The sequence below is a fragment of the Canis aureus genome, chromosome 25 (genome assembly GCF_053574225.1).
Source record: "Canis aureus isolate CA01 chromosome 25, VMU_Caureus_v.1.0, whole genome shotgun sequence".
NCBI classification, from domain to species: Eukaryota; Metazoa; Chordata; class Mammalia; order Carnivora; family Canidae; genus Canis; species Canis aureus.
In genome coordinates this window covers 38,216,554-38,237,998 of record NC_135635.1, presented here as the reverse complement: position 1 = coordinate 38,237,998, position 21,445 = coordinate 38,216,554, and the positions used below count along the sequence as shown (strand labels likewise).

The 21,445-nt window shown below is 41.5% G+C and overlaps 1 protein-coding gene across 10 annotated transcripts in view; it reads right to left on the bottom strand.

Annotated features, from left to right (window-relative positions):
- DPPA3 (developmental pluripotency associated 3) overlaps positions 1–21,445 on the bottom strand; it is an 85,608-nt gene that overhangs the window by 25,524 nt on the left and 38,639 nt on the right. For 3 of the 10 annotated variants that reach the window (XM_077871164.1, XM_077871165.1, XM_077871166.1), the window contains 4 exons: positions 11,094–11,268; positions 8,632–8,897; positions 8,380–8,412; positions 7,111–7,217 (listed from right to left, as the gene is read on the bottom strand). In XM_077871164.1, coding sequence (XP_077727290.1) covers positions 7,111–7,217; positions 8,380–8,412; positions 8,632–8,897; positions 11,094–11,178 — 491 coding nt within the window. In that variant the 5' untranslated portion in view covers positions 11,179–11,268. Of the gene's footprint in view, positions 1–7,110; positions 7,218–8,379; positions 8,413–8,631; positions 8,898–11,093; positions 11,269–15,350; positions 15,562–19,209; positions 19,291–21,445 lie in introns of all 10 variants that reach the window. The other 7 variants (XM_077871163.1, XM_077871172.1, XM_077871173.1 and 4 more) reach the window with 4 other exon arrangements.

Here is a 21,445-nt window from a genome sequence, read left to right as displayed (position 1 = left end):
TCAAAACTGAGGGGCACCTGGCTGGTGGCATCAGAAGAACATGGGACTCTTGATCTCAGGGTCATGAGTTCAAGCCCCACGTTGGGCAGAGACTACTTAAATCTTTATTTTTAAAAAGTATAATAGGGCACCTGGGTGGCTCAGTGGTTGAGTGTCTGCCTTTGGCTCAGGTCGTGATCCTGGGGTTCTGGGATTGAGTCCTGTATCAGGCTCCCCACAGACAGCCTGCTTCTCCCTCTTCCTATGTCTCTGCTTCTCTCTTATAAAATCTTTTAAAAAATTAAATTAAGGGATCCCTGGGTGGTGCAGCGGTTTGGCTCCTGCCTTTGGCCCAGGGCGCGATCCTGGAGACCCGGGATCGAATCCCACATCAGGCTCCCAGTGCATGGAGCCTGCTTCTCCCTCTGCCTGTGTCTCTGCCTCTCTCTCTCTCTCTCTGTGACTATCATAAATAAATAAAAAAAATTTAAATTAAAATTGAAATTTTAAAAAGTGGAATACCGAGGAAGAGGAAAAGGATTCCAGAATTCACTATCCTGAGCGCTGAATTCTGTTCTGATGTCCAGGTAATTCCTTTCAATACTATTCAAATATTCTTTAATGCATTTGCGACAGACTAAGAGTTGCTTTTCAAGTCGGTTTTCTGTCTCCTTTGGTAAAACTTTAATTTTTTGCTTGGCATATTGCACCCTCAGCTAAATATATGTTTCCAAACCACTCTTATTAGTATGGCTACAGGATTGAATGCTAGCCAAAGAGGAATAAGCAGAGGTGTTGTAGGAAGCCTCCCAAAAGGATCCCTGAAAGATTCAATAAGCTAATTGTGGTCTATACATGCTACAATGTTTGAACTGGAAAACATGTTAAACGAAATAAACTAGACATAAAAGGACAATTATATGATTACACTTATATGAGGTAGGTAGGATATGCTGATGGCTGCACAATGGGAATGTACTTTATGCCAGTGAACTAATTACCAATGGTTAAAATGGTAAATATTATGGTGTCTATTTTATTTTTTATTTATGATAGTCGCACAGAGAGAGAGAGAGAGAGGCAGAGACACAGGCAGAGGGAGAAGCAGGCTCCATGCACCGGGAGCCCGACGTGGGATTCGATCCCGGGTCTCCAGGATCGCGCCCTGGGCCAAAGGCAGGCGCCAAACCGCTGCGCCACCCAGGGATCCCTATGGTGTGTATTTTGACCACAATAATGACACAAGGAGTTTGATTTTTGACAAAGGTGTGGAATTCAATGGAAGAAAGATGGCCTTTCAACAAATGCTGCTAGAGCAGTTGGAAATCTATACGGGCGGGATCCCTGGGTGGCGCAGCGGTTTGGCCCCTGCCTTTGGCCCAGGGCGTGATCCCGGAGACCCAGAATCGAATCCCACATCGGGCTCCCGGTGCATGGAGCCTGCTTCTCCCTCTGCCTGGGTCTCTGCCTCCCTCTCTCTCTCTCTATCATAAATAAATTAAAAAATTAAAAAAAAAAAGGAAATCTATACGCAAACAACAACAACAAAAAAAACAAAAACCCTCTGCTTCATACCTTATACAAAAAAAAATTTTTTTTTTAAATTTTTATTTACTTATGATAGGCACACAGTGAGAGAGAGAGGCAGAGACACAGGCAGAGGGAGAAGCAGGCTCCATGCACCGGGAGCCCAACGTGGGATTCGATCCTGAATCCTCAGGATCGCGCCCTGGGCCAAAGGCAGGCGCCAAACCGCTGCACCACCCAGGGATCCCCCTTATACAAAAATTAACTGAAAACGAGAATCATGGACTTAAAACAAAACTAAACATCAGAAAACATCTTAAAGATCTAGGGGTAGGGAACGCCTGGGTGGCTCAGTGGTTGAGCTGGTCTTGATCCTAGGGTCCTGGGATCAAGTCCCTCATCGGGCTCCCAGAAGGGAGCCTGTTTTTTTTTTTTTTCTCTTTATTTATTCATGAGACACACACACACACAGGCAGAGACACAGGCAGAGGGAGAAGCAGGCTCCCCTCTGGGGAGCTCTGTCGGGTCTCTTCATGAATACATAAAATTAAAAAAAAAAATCTAAAGGTAAGCAAATAATTCTCAAGAGTTGACACAAAAGCAGGATTCCACCCCTACCCCCACCCAAAAAAGCAGGATCCCTAAAAGGAAAAATCTGTAAGTTGAACTTCATTAAAATTAAGAACTATTGCTCCATAAAAAAATTTTAGGAGCATAAAAATAAAGCAAAAGGATATATATAAAAAAAAAAAAAAACCAAAGTGGGGAAAAATATTTGCAAACCACGTATTTTCAATGTAGATGAAACAGGCCTCTACTGGAAGATGCCATCTATGACTTTCATAGCTAGTGAGAAGTCAGGCCTGGCTTCAGAGCTTCAAAGAACAGGCTAATGTTAGTGGATAATGTCTCTGGTGACTCTAAGCTGAAGCCAATATTCATTCAACATTCTGAAAATTCTAGGGCCCTTAAGAATTATGCTAAATGTACTCTGCTTATGTTCTATAAGTGGAATAGCCTGTGTGACAGCACGTCTGGTTACAACATGGTTTACTGAATATTTTAAGTCCACTGTTGAGTCCTACTGCTCAAAAGAAAAGATTTCCTTTCACATGACTGCTCATTGACAATACACCTGGTCACCCAAGAGCTCTGATGGTGATGTCCTGTGAGGTTCATGTTGTTTCTTGGCTGCTAATACATCCATTCTGCAGCTCATGAAACAGGGCTTTCACCTTTCAAGTCTTATTTTTAGACTTGAGTCTTATTTAAGAAATACCTTTTGTAAAGCTATAACTGCCATTGATAGTGAATTTTAATAGATCTGGGTAAAATATATTGAAAACCTGGAAAATCATTCTTGATGCCATTAAGAACATTATTCAAGGTAAGAGGTCAAAATAAATATTAACAAGTTATGAAGTTGATTCCAATCCTCATTGGAGGATTTTGAGGAGTTCAAGACTACAGTAGAGTTAATATAGATGTGGTTGAAACAGCAAGAGAACTAGAATCAGTGGCGGAGCATTAAGATGTGACTGAAGTGCTGCCATCTCATGATCAAACTTGAATGAGAGTTTTTTTTCTAATGAAAGAACAGAAAGAGCAAAGAAAGTTGTTTCTTGGGCAGCCCAAGTGGCTCAGCGGTTTAGCGCCATCTTTAACCCAGGGTGTGATCCTGGAGACCTGGGATCGAGTCCCACATCCAGCTCCCTGCATGGAGCCTGCTTCTCCCTCTGTGTCTCTGCCTCTGTCTCTCATGAATAAATAAAATCTTAAAAAAAGTTGCTTGAGATGGAACCTACTTCTGTTGAAGATGCTGTGAAGATTGTTGAAATACAGAGAACTTAGAATAGTACATTGTACATTAACTTAAAGTTGATAAAGCAGCAGCAGTTTGAGAGGATCGACTCCAATCCTGAAAGTTCTGTGGGCAAAACGCTATCAAATAGCATAGATGGATGCTACACAGAAATTGTCCTGGAAAATGCTACACAGAATTGATGAAGCAAACTTCATTGTTGCCTTCAACATTGGAGGCCAGACCATTGGCCAGTAAAAGTATTACCACTGGCTGAAAACTCAAATGGTTAATATTTTTAGCAAAAAAGTATTTAAGGCATCTAAATTTTTTTTAGACCTAATGCTTTTGCACATTAATAAACTAAGTATAATGTAAAACCTAACTTTTATAGGCACCGAAAACCAAGATTCATTTGACTGGCTTTGTTGTGAGACTTGCTTTATGACAGTGGTCTGGTCCAAACTCACAACTCCAAGGTATGTTTGCAAATAGTAGAAAGAACAAGAAAATTAAGTGGAAATATTTAAAGGATGCATAGGAAAAAATAAAGGCAATCCAAAATACACAGGACTGAACTCCCCAGGGAAAACAAAAGGAATGGAACAGGACAATTATGAGGAAAGCCCTCAGGAAACTAAATGAAACAAAGAACACACCAAGTTCAAGAGGAAATGATCCAAAATGGTCCAAACAGAGAGCTATTTGAGGAGCTATCTTTAAAGATAAAAAGCCCTTTTGAACCATCAGGCAAAAAGAGAAACACGTGAAGGGGTGGAGAGGGGGAAGGGGGAGCAAGCTGGCCTCAGCTCTCATTAACACTCAGCATTTACAACATTTCAACAATGCTTCTAATATCCTTGAGCAAAAGGAGACAAGTGGTCAAGAAAAAAAGAACAGTTTGAAATATTAAAGACTTCAGGGCACTGAGTCCTTTCTGAAGAAAGCACTAGAGAACAAGTGAGGAGTAACTGGTTAAGTACAGAAAAGACACAGCAATGAGCGTTACATATATGTAACCGCAGGAAAAAGGAATTTTTAAAAAAAATTTAAGGAAAAAGGACTTTAAGGGACAAAAATGGATATAGAATAGTTGTTTCCGGGGATCCCTGGGTGGCTCAGCGTTTTAGCACCTGCCTTTGGCCCAGGGCGTGATCCTGGAGTCACAGGATCGAGTCCCACATAGGGTTCCCTGCATGGAGCCTGCTTCTTCCCCTGTGTGTCTGCCTCTTTCTGTGTATCTCTCATGAATAAATAAAATCTTAAAAAAAAAAAGTTTCCTATGAAAACTTGAGTTCAGCAAGACAAAGCTGAATATATAATTTAATGGACTCCAAATTAAGAGGTAGAGAAGACAAGGGTAAGGAAGGAAAAAAGGGGAAAATGTAGTAATAATCACTGTTTGCATTAGGAAAATAGGTACTAAAAGTAAAAATGTTAATAAAGTTATATGAAATTTGAATTCTCCTAAATTCCCAAACTATTACATACAAATATAGCTGGCATGATAAAGTGGAGATAAAAAAAAAAATTACCCACCGAAACATTTTCAGATCGTGTTAGACCACAAAACCTAAATCTTTGCTGCCTAAGTCACAAGAATGATATAGAAAGGCTGAATATGAAGGAATCGTATAATTTTGCCTACGTCTCTTAAATGACTCATTACATAATACTCTTGCTCAAGTTACAAGTACTTGAGGTTTAAGGGTTGTAACATCTGAAATTTACTTCCAAATACCTCAGTAAAAAGTGTTAAACATGGCTAATATCTAGATGAGTTGTGTACATAAGCTTATTGCTCTAGCCTTGGGAATTGTTTGAAATTTCTTAGAAAGCTAAAAATAAGTGTAGGGGCAACCTGGCTAGCCGGGTCAGTAGACTCTTGATTTCAGGGTTGTGAGTTTCAGCCCCACTGAAGTAATAGTTTACATTGGGTGGAAGTTAATTTAAAATATTTTAAGACTGTATTTGAGAAAGATAGTGGTGAGAAAGGACAAGCAGCGGGGAGAGGGAGAAGCAGGCTTCCTGCTGGGCAGGGAGCCCAAAGAGAGGCTCATTCCCAAGACCCCAAGATCCTGAGCCGAAAGCAGGTGATGCTTAATTGAGTAGCCCAGGGACCTGTAAAACTAAGGCAAAAAAAAAAAAAAAGAAAGTTGACACCTGTTCTATATTGCAATCAGTGAGGAAATCTAACATAAAATCCCTTAACACCTGATAAATGAACTTTTTTTCATGATAATCTCTTTTAGAAGTTCCTTTATTTATTCATGAGACAGAGAGGCAGAGACAGGCGAAGGAGAAGCAGGCTCCCTATGGGGAGCTCGATGTGGACCTGATCCCAGATTCCAGGATCAGGACCTGAGCCAAAGGCAGACACCTGAGCCACCCAGGTGCCCAAAGAAAGGAACTTAAGAGGAAAGATGAAGAGGCACACAATAGAGCATTTGCTTTAGGCACAGGCAGTATTTCCATCTCACACCAGCCATTTCTTACGTGGTCTTGAATGGGCTTAATGAATACAGAACACATACTGTGTAATCTTGTTCCAAGTTTCACCAAGCCTGCCCACACTTACCATGTTGGTAGACTAGGGTAGCCCGACTAGTTTTAGGTAGAATAACCCCTGAAGACCTACCTTGGTAGCAAGCAGGGGCTAACATTTAATATCCCAAGACATCACTGCTGCACTTGCCATTTATTGCGGCCAGTCCTCTCAAGTTCATGCTTGGTTTCTGCCTCCACTCCATTCTGAAGACCCACAGATCATTTCTTACCAGGGATTTATCGCATGGGATTTATTTCTTCAGCCTAGGTCTTTAGTGGCTTCTCTTATGTACGGTGTTCTTGTAAATGAACAAAACTCTGAACACATGCTCCAATTCTATCTCCCTCCCAGTTGAGAGCTCTTCCAGAAGTTGGTATGGACAAGTATCTGTGTCCTTAATTTCTAACCTTACCCCCAAAGGTATCAAATTTCTTCCCAACAGGACAATATCACACATTAAAATGTCAGGTTACATTATAGCAATGTCATGAGGTAAGAACTATTGTTCACTGAATACACAGCTAGCAAAAGCAATCAAAAAAATAAGATTTTGACTGCTATCACGAGGAGAAACAGGGGGACCAGCAGAGGGAGAGGGAGCAGGCTCCCCGCTAAGCAGGGAGCCTGATGTGGGGCTCAATCCCAGGACCCTGGGATCACAACCTGAGCTGAAAGCAGATATTTGACTGAGCCACCCAAACACGCCCCAATAACAAGACTCTTTAAGTATTCAAATAAGTCTCAATTTTAATAAGATCCTCTACATACACATTTGCTACTAAAAATTGAAATAGCACATCAAAAAAGTTACAATTTCTGAAAACCAGAAAAATCTACCTTATGCACACCCTCCCCTAATTATACTCTAACCAAACCACCCCAAGTTTTCTGTGTATTCCTTCTGCACAAGTTACTTGGCTTCCGATTTTTTGATGTTAGGTTTTATCTTAATGACTTTAGGCTTCTCAAACACTTAGGCACACTCAAAACCTAGTAGTGCTTCCTTAGGTCAAATTGAAAAGTGGACATAAACTGACACCATTCAAATGCAAACTACAGGAACTGAAGTCATTCAAATGAAAACTACAGGATTCCTCACAAACTACTAATATCAAACTAGAATAGATACAAGACAGTTTATATCATAGATTATTAAAATATTACAATTTGTCTTAACATAGAACAGCTTTCCCGAGCTGCTGCATAACGATCCTAGAATTACTCATCAGAGGAAATAGTACAAGTTTATGTTTACATTGGCTCCGAGTCATAATTATTCTCCATGCTGGTATCCTCAGAAACATCTTTATGATACAGGCAATAATGACAGGTACATCTAAATCTTTCCACTCTGGATTCACCCTGGGGTGGGGAGAGGAAGAAATGGATTAATTGCACCATGAGCTGTAAACAACTCTCAAATCTAGGCTTGGTTTTTATTAATAACCTTTTAAAGTAGACTACACACAGAGCACGGAGCCCATGCGGGGCTTGAACTCACCACCTAGATCAAGACATGAACGGAGATCAAGAGGTAGATGCTTAACGAACTGAGCCACCCAGCAGAGCCACCTCTAGAATAGCCTTTGGAATACACCTTTTTTTAGGGACAATGAGGCAGGATTGAAACGTGGGTACTAAAGAATGCCCTATTGTGGGTCATTATGTGATGGTAACAGCTGATTGTCCAACAAGAATATATTCTGGTGTCATTCTCGGAAGGTCTTAAATGTGAGCAATTACTTCTCAACACTGAACTCGGGTTGTATGCCCTCTTACTATGGAGTATTGTCATGACTTTTTTAAAAACATTTGCGGGGGGGGGGGGGCAGGCTCAGTGGACAGAAACACAGGCAGAGGGAGAAGCAGGCTCCATGAAGGGAGCCCGATGTGGGACCCAATCGTGGGACTCCAGATCATGCCCTGGGCTGAAAGCAGGCACCAAACCACTGAGCCACCCAGGAATCCCTCCATGACCATGTTTTTGACAGCACTTGAAGTACAAATATACCACACCAAGAGTTGGCCTTAATGTAAGAAATAGACTGGAGGTGAGGTCAGTGTAGGTTCATCAGCTACCAATTTATCATCCTGGCATGGAATGTTCAGTGGAGGAGACTGTGTTCAGGAGGTGTGTGGGAACACTGGACTTTCTGATCAATTTTGCCATTAACAAAACTACACTAAACATTACAAATATGAATGGATTTCTCCAGAGTTTCTAGATATTCCGAAATTCAAAGTCAATTTACCTTTCCTTCTCTCAAAAAGAAAAAACAAGAAATAGGGTGCCTGGGTGGCTCAGTTGGTTAAGCGTCTGCCTTTAGCTCAGGTCATGTTCCCAGGGGCGCTGGGACTGAGACCCGCGTCTCGGGCTTCCTGCTCAGTGGAAAGACCATTTCTCTCTCTCCGTCACCCCCCTTGCTTATGCAGTCTTACTCTGTTACATGGATAAATAACATCTTTTAGAATACAAATCAGATACCCACCCACATGTATCATTTGAAAAAAAATCTTATTTTACCTCAATTTCCTGCTCTGGTAGATCCTTTTGAAGCTTTATGGGAAGAAAAACAAATGATTGAAAATTAGATTACTAATATTATACATCTACTGGAAGATAAAAATTGGAGAATGTTAAAAATCCCAGTGTTATTCACACCCTGCGCTCACCAGGATAGTTGAGTGACTGCTGCTCATTCTTAATTGCTTGTGCACTTCCACTCCCCCACCCCTGCCCCCATGGGGAAACGCTGTCTAGATCACTGGAACCTACCATGGACCGCTTGTTGAGGTAGCGCTGGTACTGAATCAATCGAATCATCCTCTCCATCCTTTCTTTCCTAGCAGTTAACAGAGTCCTCACTCCACTCCTCTTCCTGTTGTTGCTGAGGATGCGGTCAACAAGCCCCTGTGGTTTCTTCTCTCTCTCCTGCTGCTGGGGTGGATAGTCTGGTAGAGGGGAAGGGAGTTTGATACTAGGGTCGAGAGTCAGTTTGCTAAGGTTCTTTACTAACACTTCGGACATGGTTTGAACAGCTGCTGAAAGAAAAGAGAAAGATCCATTAGGGTGCATTCCATCATCCAGTAGTTACTGGTCTCAGGCTCCAAGTAGGTCTGCTCTTAAGCAGATCAATGACGGACAATGGAAGGTTTTTCAGGGTGGAAGATCACATAGCACGTTACCTACTGTGCCATCTAACACACTGCACATGGTGAGAGGGTTTGAGAACATGCTTAAGAATCTGCTTTGATGGGGGGCACCTGGGTAGCTCAGTTGGCTAAGCAGTTGACTCTCGATCCCAGCTCAGGTGTTGATCTCATGATCTCAGGGTCCTGGGACAGACAGAGCTCCCTGTCCAGCTCTGTGCTCAGTATGGAGTCAGTTTGTCCCTCTCCCTCTTGCACTCTAGCTCTAAAAATAAATAAAACCTTAAAAGATAATCCATTATGATGGGAAACAGTTTGTTCTTTTTTATTTTATTTTTTTATTTTATTTTTTTATTTTTTTTGAAACAGTTTGTTCTTAAAAAAAAAAAAAAAAAATCCACCCCCTTCCTATTATTGGTAGTTCTGAAGGTTATTTTTCCCCTACAGGGATAAAAGATACCTAAGTGTATGATTCCAATTGGAATAACATGGGACCCCCCCTCCCCCCAAAATTCAGGTATTGGCAGTTTTTCCATTTTCCCTTCTGTTAATTTGTAATAGAAGGTGGGGGCAGACAACAAAGTACCAATGCAAGTCAAAAATCAGTAAACAAGTTTCAGCAGCTCAACGTGGTAACAATTATTCCCCTCTTTGGGATACCTGAGTAGTTCAACACTTGAGCATCTGCCTTCCACTCAGGGCGTGATCCCGGGTCCAGGGATTGAGTCCTGCATCGGGCTTCCTGCAGGGAGCCTGCTTCTCCCTCTGCCTGTGTCTCTGTCTCTCTCTGTGGGTCTCTCATGAATATATAAAATCTTTAAAAAATTACACACGTCTTCAATTTTCTTAGGGGCAGGGGCACACACTGAAATAGACAAACCTCAAATACAACAGTCCTTATACAGAACTAGGAAGCTGAACTGGCTGTTACCCTCTTCACTTATAACCAACCATTTCATGGTATGAACTCAAACACTCCTTTGTTTTGGGAGATCAGCCACTCACTTGCCTCTCTGATCCAAACCATTATGCATACCCCATACTCCTATCTCATAAAGGAGTTAACATTAATTCTTCCTGATGAAAACATTAAGAGTCAGGATCCATTTCACTTCTAGGGACTTGTGCACAAGTAATAAAGATCCCTAGTTGTGGAACCATGAAGTACTAAGGCAGAGTCAAGGAAACGCAGAGATCGAATTATACAGATATTCTCTTCACTAATCTTCCCCCTATATATACCCACCCAGATTCTTTTCTCAAAGGAGGTGAGGTGGGGTGGGGTGGGGTGGGCAGGTCTGGATTGGGAAGGGGATGCTGCCGGAATATTAAATATCAGTAAGCTTCCCACCCAGCTTTCTAGCTGCCCAGTGAGGATTGGCTCGGGGTTACCTACCACCACCCAGCCCCACCATTAGTCAGGGTAGTGAGGTTTCAAGTCCATTGGTTTTCTGTGGCCAAGCCTGGGATTGGGTGAAGCTCCAAGAAATAAGTTTTGGCACAGGTGGAACCCAAGAAGGAGAGGACCCCGTTAATATTTCTGGAGCTTTGTTCCTAAGAAAGCCCTCCAGAGTTTGTCCTACTAATTTACATTAAAGAGCACATTCACTGGCTTTTTTAAGTGTGTCCCTTGGATTTCCTCTGAAAAGCCACTTCTTCATTTATTAACATTCCTAAAGGATAAATTCAGCTGCAAAACCAGTCCAGAGAAGTTTGGGGAGATGAAGAAAAACTTTAGGTTAATCTGGAATTCAGGTTTCTTGTATTTTGTTCCTTTTTACCATTCCTGATCCGTATGGCTAATAGGCAGACATTTTGAGCCAGGACCTAGAAGGATTCTGATTGCTCTTCCCCAGAAGCTGGGCTGGAAACATTTAAGTGTTCCTGAGTGTAGAAAGCAGAGAATGCAGGCCTCAACACTCCTTCCCCAGTCTTCCTTTGCGTGTTTATCACTGGGGGTACCCACACGACCTAGGCCCTACCTGGATGGAAGTAGTTTTTCACTTCGCTGCATTCCTCCTTAAGACTGAAGTCAACTTAAGAAGGAGGGCAACCTCTTCACTCGAATAAAGGGTACATCCGACTTACCTGAACCTTCCTGAGAGTGCTCTTCAGGAAACATCTGAGATGATCCCGGGGCCCAGGCTGGGTGCAGCTGCTTTGGTGAATCCATTGAAACCCTAGCTGTGGACCGAAGCTCCTGGATCTTTGAGTGCCAGTGGGAGGTGATGCTCAAGACTCAAACTTGCTAGCCTGGGAAGAGCTTTAGAGCCCAGAAAGAGCAAGAAAAAAATCCAAATTCCAACAAAGCCTGGCGTAGCAAGAGGAAGAACAAACCTCAAAGTTTCGGTCGGGTTTCCTCTTAAAACGAAAGATAAGCCAATCAGCCAGCCTATTTTAATGTAAATGGTAATGGTTAAGGGGATAAGGTGAGTGGGCGTAGTAGTATTAGTGGACTAATAGGGTAATTCTTCATCTGCTCTGCATCTAAACAATCATACTCTGTCACGTAGGCTGGAAAATTGTAAAAGAGCCTCGGTGCTTGTGTCTCCCAAGGGCTGCCTCAAAAATCAGTTTTTCTCGAACTACTTCTGGAGATGGTTACAGGTTTGTGGACTGGGCTTTAAAGTGTTATAGTGCGGAGATGAAGCGTGGTCCCCCCCAACTGCTAATTATTTCCCAATTAAATTAACTGAGAAAGGGACAGCTGGGTTGCTCAGTGGTTGAGCATCTGCCTTCAGCTCAGGTTGGGATCCCAGGATCGAGTCCCACATCCCTCTGCCTGTGTCTCTGCCTCTTTCTGTGTGTCTCTCATGAATAAATAAATAAAATATTTTTTAAAAAATTAACTGAGAAAGTCCCTAAAAGTTTTCCTTGGGGATGCCTGTGTGGCTCAATGTTAATTGAGCGGCTGCCTTTGGCTCAGGGCGTGGTCCTGGAGTCCCTGGATTGAGTGAAAAGTTTTCCTCATCTCTGACACATTTAAACCTGTGGATGCCAGTAAGGGAATGAGAGCAGAAATGAAGTGTCTTTTTAAATTTTTTTTTGGAAGTGTGTCTTATAAATACTTTAATAGCTTGATGTTTTATGGATGTGTACTTTGGATCTGTAATCTTAGTTTGTCTTATGGACGATTAATTGAATTGCAATTAACATTTGTGAGCAGCTGAAATTAACTAAATGTATAAGCTCTCACCCCCACCCCAATACTGTACTGAACTCGGGCAAAGAGCACCCACATTAACTGCTGATTGCCTGCAGGAGGTGGGAGAACAAGTTACCCCCCAAACATGTTTTTCCCATCTTCTATGTGCAGCTTCCCTTAAACCCCCTGTAGCTGGAAATCATGAGAAAATACTCAAAGGCAATCTTGCTTCTTTTTACTAAAAAGCAAAAGTCGAAGTTATGATCAAGAGATATTTTGGAGGAGATGAGGAACAGCCATAAAGGCATGTGAGGTTGCAATTTTTTATTCACGTGGTTCTCAAAAAGTATGGCCTTCAGACAGCATCAACAGCACCTGGTAACTTGTTGGATTCGATTAGAAAGCAGTGAGCACCAACCCAGATCCAAGGAATCAGAGCCGGCCCAGCAGTTTGGCAGGGCCTCCCAGGTGATCCTGCTCTGTGCTAAAGTTTAAGGAGCACTGCTTTATGGCACTCTTAACTCTCCACGCCTGTTGTGTTCTCAGATGTTCTCCCCTTTGCCCTGGGTACCGGTCCTGCAGCAGTGTCTCAGAATTTCATTGGAGAAGTAAGGGCAACAATCAGATTGAAGGAGATGTGAGATGACAAGCGTGAAAGGGGCTGGCATAGACTCTCACTCAAAAGATCCAGACTTAGAGGAGAGCCATTGCTACTGGAAGGTGTGGGATGTGGATGGTGAAGATTCAATTTGCTTCAACATAGAGAAGCTGAGCCAAAAGAAGGTTAAAAAATATGAGAGACAAGAGGATAGTTGGGAAAACACTCCCTAAATATGCTTTAAAAAGACTAGATCTTAAAAATCTTTAAAATTTATAACACTTTTTTAGTTAACCTGTTTTTTTCTTTATAGTATGAAAGATGAGGTTAGAGGCCAAACGGATTGAAACAACTTGAAAAAAAATCCACAAAAACAAAACCCAGACTGTAAAAGAACACATCAAGAAAACAATCCGGGATCCCTGGGTGGCGCAGCGGTTTGGCCCCTGCCTTTGGCTCTGCCTCTCTCTCTCTCTCTCTCTCTCTCTCTCTCTCTGTGTGTGACTATCATAAATAAATAAAAATTAAAAAAAAAAGAAAAGAAAACAATCCCTAGGGGCAACCCCGGTGGCTCAGCGGTTTAGCACCGCCTTTAGCCCAGGGCCTGATCCTGGAGACCCAGGATCTCATGACATGTCTCTCTGTCTCTCATGAATAAATAAATAAAATCTTAAAAAAAAAAAGAAAACGATCCCTAATTTCTCCAGAGATAAGAAATCCTTTTTTTATTTTTATTTATTTTATTTTATTTTTTTTATGATAGGCACGCAGTGAGAGAGAGGCAGAGACACAGGCAGAGGGAGAGGCAGGCTCCATGCACCGGGAGCCCGACGCGGGATTCGATCCTGGGTCTCCAGGATCGCGCCCTGGGCCAAAGGCAGGCGCCAAACCGCTGCGCCACCCAGGGATCCCTTTTTATTTTATTTTATTTTATTTTTTTTTTATTTAACAGAGATAAGAAATCCTATGTAGTATTTTTGAAACAAACAGGATGCACCTTCTAGAACAGGAAAACGGAAAAAAAAAAAAAAAAAAGCCCTGGAAATTAGAAGTTTGGTATTAGAAACAACAACAAAAAAATGGTTTAAAGATAAAATCAAAGATATCCCCTTAATAAAGTAAAGCAGAACTACAAACATGTAAAATAGAGCAAATATAAGAAAACGAGAATTTTAAGGGACGCCTGGGTGGCTTAATGATCCAACGTCTGCTTTCAGCTCAGGGAGTGATCCCAGGGTCCTGGATCAAGCCCTACATCGGGCTATCCTCAGGGAGCCTGCTTCTCCCTCTGCCTACGTCTCTGTCTCTCTGTATGTCTCATGAATAAAAAAATAAAATCTTAAAAAAAGAAAAGGTGAGAATTTTAAGATTCAGAATATAATGGCTTCAGATTCCCCAACAACACTGAATGTTAGAGGATAATGGAGAAAAACCTTCCAAATTCTGAAGGAAAATGCTTTCCAACCTAGAATTCTGTATATAGTCAAAGTATTGAGCATGTTTGGAACATTCTCGGATACTCAAAAATGTCATCACCAGGAGAGATTCCTTTGTCTTGTGGGAAATGAACTGGATACAAGAACACTACCAGGTAGTACTCTTAAGGTCATGAAACAGAAAGGCTCACCAACCACATTAAAAAGCTCCTATTAGGCAGGGGTGCCCGGGTGGCTCAGTAGTTTAGCTCCGTGTTTATCCCAGGATGTGATCCTGGAGACCTGGGATCGAGTCCCACGTCAGGCCACATGCTTGGAGCCTACTTCTCTCTCTGCCTCTCTCTGTGTCTCTCATGAATAAATAAATAAAATCTTAAAAAAGGGAAAAAGCTCCTATCTCACTATATTTCAACTTCAGGTGCACAGCAAAAAGCAAGTGATGAGGTAAACAAATGGATTCAGAATGTCAAAAACCAGATAACAGGCTCAAAATGGAGTTGTTCCTGCTACGCTCCATATCACCAAATTGATACTGAATGTAATTAGTTTTGGCTCTGCCAGAAGTGAAATCTGAAGCCAGGAGTCTCCTGATTGGCGAGTTAGGGAATCTGCCAGTAGACCTCTGCCATTCCCTACAGGAAAGTCCCCTTGTATTAACCAATCTACTTTTTCACCCAGTACCACTTCCTTACTCCTGCTCCCGTCTGCCTATAAAATCTTGTTTACCACTTTTTAAATTTTTTTATTTATTTATGATAGTCACAGAGAGAGGGAGAGAAAGAGAGACAGGCAGAGGGAGAAGCAGGCTCCATGCCGGGAGGGAGCCCGACGTGAGATTCGATCCCGGGTCTCCAGGATTGCGCCCTGGGCCAAAGGCAGGCGCCAAACCACTGCACCACCCAGGGATCCCTTGTTTACCACTTTAGAATTCCTTTCTACCTGCTAGATTGGATGTTGCCCAATTCGTGAATTATTGAATAAAGCCAATATGATCTTTAAAATTGATTCCACTGAATTTTGTTTTTTCGGGAAATAGGATACAGTCGAGTCGGAACTTAGTTCCCAAGCTAAGGGATATGCAGTCGATAGACTTCAATACATAGTCCCCTAAAATATGACATCTTGGCTGATCAAATATTTTAAGCTGAGAGGTGCCCTTCCCATACCTGCAAGAAACGAACATCCTCATCTTCAAGACAGAGGGACACTGATAAGAATCCAAATGAAGGGCAGCCCCAGTGGCGCAGTGGTTTGGCGCCGCCTGCAGCCAGGGGTGTGATCCTGGAGAGCCAGGATCGAGTCCCATGTCGAGCTCCCTGCGTGGAGCCTGCTTCTCCCTCTGCCTGTCTCTCTCTCTCCTTCTCTCTGTGTGTGTCTCTACAAATAAATAAATAAAATCTTTAAAAAAAAAAAAAAAAAAAAGGAATCCAAATGAAGGGGCACCTGAGTGGCTCAGTGGGTTACGTGTCTGACTCTTGGTTTTGGCTCAAGTCATGATCTCAGGGTCCTGGGACCAAGCTCCACATCAGGCTTGCACTGCAGAGTCTGCTTGAGATTCTCTCCTCTACCCCTTCCCTGCCCCACACCCAACACTCTCTCATATAAATAAATAAAAATTTTTAAGGTTTTATTTATTTATTTGAGACAGAGCACAAGCATGGGGATCAGAAGAGGGAGAGGGAGAAGTAGGCGCCCCACCAAGCAGGGGGCCCAATGTGGGACTCAATCCCAAGACCCTGGGATCATGACCTGAGCACCCCAAGTACCCCTAAATAATGTTTTTTGTTTGCTTGTTTGTTTGTTTTTAAGAACCGAAATGAACAGGCCTTGCTAAGTTTCCCTTTTTACTACAATTACCTCATACTCCTTAACCCATGACTGTCCGCTCTTCATCAAATCTAGCATAAAAAGATTCAGCTTACCCACTTGTTTGGGTCTTCGTTTCCTTATGAAGGCTGCTGTAAGTAAAATTTATACTGAGTGAATGTGTATGCTTTTCCCTTGCTAATCTGTCTTTGTCAGTTTAATTTTTAGACCCAGTCAGAGACCTTAACAGGGTCAGGAAAGCTTCTTCCTTCCTCACACACTGTTTATATATGTTTGTCTCTTGACTGCTTCATCCTTCACCTTTGATGGGGTTGTCATGAGAACCAAAGCTGAGGTTTGAGGAAAGAGCCCCTAAACAGAGAGTGCCAGGTACCAAGAACGCACCCTCTTTCCACCAGTGGCCATAGCTGTAGCTGGCCAATTAGCCCGGTGAGCAATCATGAATTTTGTTTGCATTTCAAGGGCAGAGCCTATGTGGTCCCACAATGAGATAATAGTGGGTACCACTAATGCGTTACTGACGGTTGACATAGTTGTCACTCACAGGTGATATGATTGTGACTTGTTTTTTCCATCCTTTTCTTTCTGTAAGTAATAACTCTTTTTTTTTTTAAGATTTATTTATTCATGAGAGACACACACAGAAAGAGGCAGAGACACAGGCAGAGGGAGAAGCAGGACCCTGATCCAGGACTCAATCCCAGGACCAGGATCCCAAGACCCCGGATACACAACCTAAGCCAAGGGTAGATGCTCAACCACTGAGCCACTCAGGTGCCCCTTGTAATATATTTTTTTTTTTAAAGATTTTATTTATTTATTCATGATAGTCACAGAGAGAGAGAGAGGCAGAGACACAGGCAGAGGGAGAAGCAGGCTCCATGCACCGGGAGCCCGACGTGGGACTCGATCCCGGGTCTCCAGGATCGCGCCCTGGGCCAAAGGCAGGCGCCAAACCGCTGCGCCACCCAGGGATCCCGCCCCTTGTAATATTGATTACTATTTTACTTACTGGATATATATTTTATAACCTACTGTATGTTTAAACACACATAATGAAATCTGCCTATATCTCATGTGCTAGTTATTTAGTGAACATCCACACTTAACTATGAGTTTCATCTTTGTCTCATAAGCTGCTAGCTTAAGGGTATCATCCATCCCATTTCTTTTTTCCCTCTATTGCAGAATTGAATACATTCAAATAACATTTTATTTTATTTTATTTTACTATTTTATTTTATTTTATTTTATTTTATTTATTTTCAAATAACATTTTAAATGCACATTATATAGGGTGCCTGAGTGGCTTAGTGGTTGAGCATCTGGTGTTAGTGGTTGAGCAATCCTGGGATTGGGTCTCACATTGGGCTTCTTCCAGGAGGCCTGCTTCTCCCTGTGCCTATATGTCTCTGCCTTTCTCTCTGTGTCTCTCTTGAATAAATAAAAAAAAATTTTAAATCAAAAGAAAAAAAAGCTCATTATATATACATCAATGTGAGAAAGTTATATGATCTCACTTAAATGAGGAATTTAAGAAACAAAACATAGAAGCATAGGGTAAGGAAGGGAAATATAAAACAAGATTAAATCATGGAGACAAACCATAAGAGACAATCATAGGAAACAAATTGAGGGTTGCTGAAGGGGAGGGGGGAGGAGGGATGGGATAATGGGGTAACAGGCATTAAGGAGGGCACTTTTTTTGATGTGATGAGCACTGGGTATTATATGCACCTGATGAATCACTGAACACTTCTCTCTCTCTGAAACTGCATTAGGTGTTATTTAATTGAATTTAAATTTTACAAATAAATAAATAAATAAATTTTATAAATAAAGAAATAAATACATGCACCTTATACCTTTTACCAGGAATGCTGATCTAACTAAAACAGAAAATAACCAAATTAGAAGGATAAGGAGATTTGAAATTTGTGAATGTGTGGTAGAGGAGAAGATAAAGCTAAATCTCTGTTGAAAGTCATTAATAATGCCCAATACCAAAAAAAGGAAGGAAGGAAGGAAGAGAGAGGAGACAAATATATAAAATCAAGAAATATCATTATAGGATTCCTGGGTGGCGCAGCGGTTTGGCGCCTGCCTTTGGCCCGGGGCGCGGTCCTGGAGACCCGGGGTCGAGTCCCACGTCGGGCTCCCTGCGTGGAGCCTGCTTCTCCCTCTGCCTGTGTCTCTGCCTCTCTGTCTCTCTCTGTGTGACTATCATGAATAAATAAATAAAATCTTTAAAAAAAAAAGAAATATCATTATAAACATGCTATTGTGAAATATGGAGATACACACACACACACACATACACAGAAAATCCGCCAAAAAAATTTAAGGCGGGTGCTCCTCAGAAATAAAATGGAGAGGGCAGCTGAAGACAGTGTTCACAAATCCACAATTGTGGGCTACTTTACAGAATATGCACATATAACTTTTTAAAAAGTAGAAAAATAGGAAATATTCAGAAAATAGGAAGTATTCAGGAAACAAAAATGAACATGTTTCACGCTTAGGTTAGGAGAGGTGGGGTTTTTAGGGAGAATATGAAAGGTTTGAGGAGATTCAAAATGTTGAGAAAGGAACAATATAATTACAAAAACGTTGCCAGATTTCATACAGAATATCAAGAACCATGGGACACCTGGGTGGCTCAGCAGTTGAGTGCCTGCCTTCTGCCCAGGGCGTGATCCTGGCTTCCTGCATGGAGCTGCTTCTCCCTCTGCCTATGTCTCTGCCTCTGTCTCTCTCTCTCTCTCCATGTATCTCATGAATAGATAAATAAAATCTTAAAAAAAAAAAAGAAAAAAGAAAAAGAAAATCAAGAACCAAGTTAGATTTATTTATTTATTTATTTATTTATTTATTTATTTATTTATTTTAGATTTTATTTATTTATTCATGAGAGACACAGAGAGAGAGAGAGAGAGAGAGAGAGGTAGAGACACAGGCAGAGGGAGAAGCAGGCTCCATGCAGGAAGCCCAATGTGGGACTCGATCCTGGTACTCTGCGATCACTCCCTGAGCCAAAGGCAGACGCTCAACTGCTGAGCCACCCAGGCGTTCCCCCAAGTTAGATTTAAAGGACAAATAATACAGTAAAAAAAGAAAGAAAGAAAGAAATTGCAGCATATATGACAGATAAAGAACACAATAATACTAATGAATAATGAATAAGAATCCAGGGGGCACCTGGCTGGCTCAGTCTGAGGAATCTGCAACTCTTGATCTTAGACTCCTAGGTTCAAGCCCCACATTGGGTGTAGAGATTACCTAAATGAATAAAACAACAACAAAATCTATTAGATGAATTTCAAAAAAACGCAAAGATTTCTCATCTGAGGAAGTATGAGTAAACTAACGTGTAAAATATTTCACTTCTACTCAAGTTTTTTTTTTTAATTTTTTATTTATTTATGATAGTCACACAGAGAGAGAGAGAGAGAGGCAGAGACACAGGCAGAGGGAGAAGCAGGCTCCATGCACCGGAAGCCCCATGCGGGATTCGATCCCGGGTCTCCAGGATCGCGCCCTGGGCCAAAGGCAGGCGCTAAACCGCTGTGCCACCCAGGGTTCCCTCTACTCAAGTTTTAAAACCCTAATTCAGATAGCTTTTAAACTATTGCATGGCAATTTTAGAATAGATAATACTAGGAAAGATGTATTGTGAGATTAGCATTTCCCATAGTTGGCAGCTGTGAATGAAATCTTTGAAATATTGTCTAACAATAGATATTAAGAGCTTTAAAATACATACATGCAAAACATGAGATTTCAGACCAGGTAAACTCTTCAATTATCTCTAGTACCTAACACATTACAGATCCATAGACATGAAACACTTGCTTGTTGAGTGAATTAACACTTAAGACCAACATCTCTACTTAGAGTATTATTAAAAACCAAATTCGGGGATCCCTGGGTGGCGCAGCGGTTTGGCGCCTGCCTTTGGCCCAGGGCGCGATCCTGGAGACCCGGGATCGAGTCCCACGTCGGGCTCCCGGTGCAAGGAGCCTGCTTCTCCCTCTGCCTGTGTCTCTGCCTCTCTCTCTCTCTCTCTCTCTGTATGACTATCATAAATAAAAAAACAAAAACAAAAAAAAAAAACAAAAAAAAAACACAAATTCAACTGAGTACATTTTAAAGATCTATATTGGCTTTCTTCAACGATCCATGAATGGGAGGGCAACCCATCTAGTGGATAGAATGGAGCTCCCAGGACTGCACAAAATGAAGGGAGACAGGAGCATCAAGGGCATTACACCAGGTAAAAAACCTCATTGGAAAAAATAAATAAATAAATAAATAAACTCACTGGTTATTGCAAGGTCACTTTCCTTTAGGGGATGTTGGGATTCCATCAGGCCGACTACCTAACTAGTGTCGATCAGGCGATTCCTGATTGATTGGTTTAAGATATCATCTCTGGGAAAGCTGAGACCATAATTAAGTCTCAGTTTGATGAAGTGTGTCTTAACATAAGTGAGTCGTCTTGGGCCTGTTACCTTGGTTCTAATGCTATCAAAATGGGCACAGATGTCCAAGGGAATCTCAGACACATAAACATATGGTGAACCAATGCATACCGTTTACATTTTCCATTTTTGAAAGTTGGAAATATGAATTATCTTTTCTTAGTAAGAACTAATAGCTAGGATTACAAAATAGAGCTGGGGGAAGAGAGCTTAATAGGAAGAAGGAAAAGAGGAGAGAGCAGCTGGGAAGCTGTCCCAACCCATGTAAGGGCTTGAATTCTCTCAGATGTTGGGGCTCTTTTCCAGACATCAAGAACTGTTGATGTTTTCAATGGATAGTGTTATTTAATTAAATAGAAGGAAAGGAGAAACCAATGTATCAAACAATTTGCTCATACAAGTTACAGTTCCATGGATATATTATTTTTAAAGTAAATTAACGTCACAATTACAAAATATATGTGTAACTAATATCTTCTTGGATTCTGCATGATTTACTATTTTGCAAGGAGAGATGTTAATGATGTAGTATTTTTAAAAATGTTTTGAGATATAATTGACATATGACATCACGTAAGGTTAATAAAAATGGTGTGTTCATTTGATTCATTTATATATTGTAATACGATTCCACTTTGGGGTTAGCTAACACCTCTATCACATCACATAATTATTTATTTCACGAGGAAGAAATTAAAATCTAGTCCTTTAGCAACTTTCAAGTTTACAACATGGTATTGTTGTCTATAATCACTATTTTGTGATCAGAGCTCCAGAACTCATTTATGTACTAGTTGCACATGATTTACTCTTCTACTATCCCTAGTGCTTTGTTACTTGTTTCTTCCTGTTGTTCTCCACTACCCTCAACAGAAGACAAAGTAGGAAACCCACAGGAGGTGAAAGAAGTGTTTGACAGGAAAAGCTTCAGAGAACTGGTCCCAGTTAGCTCC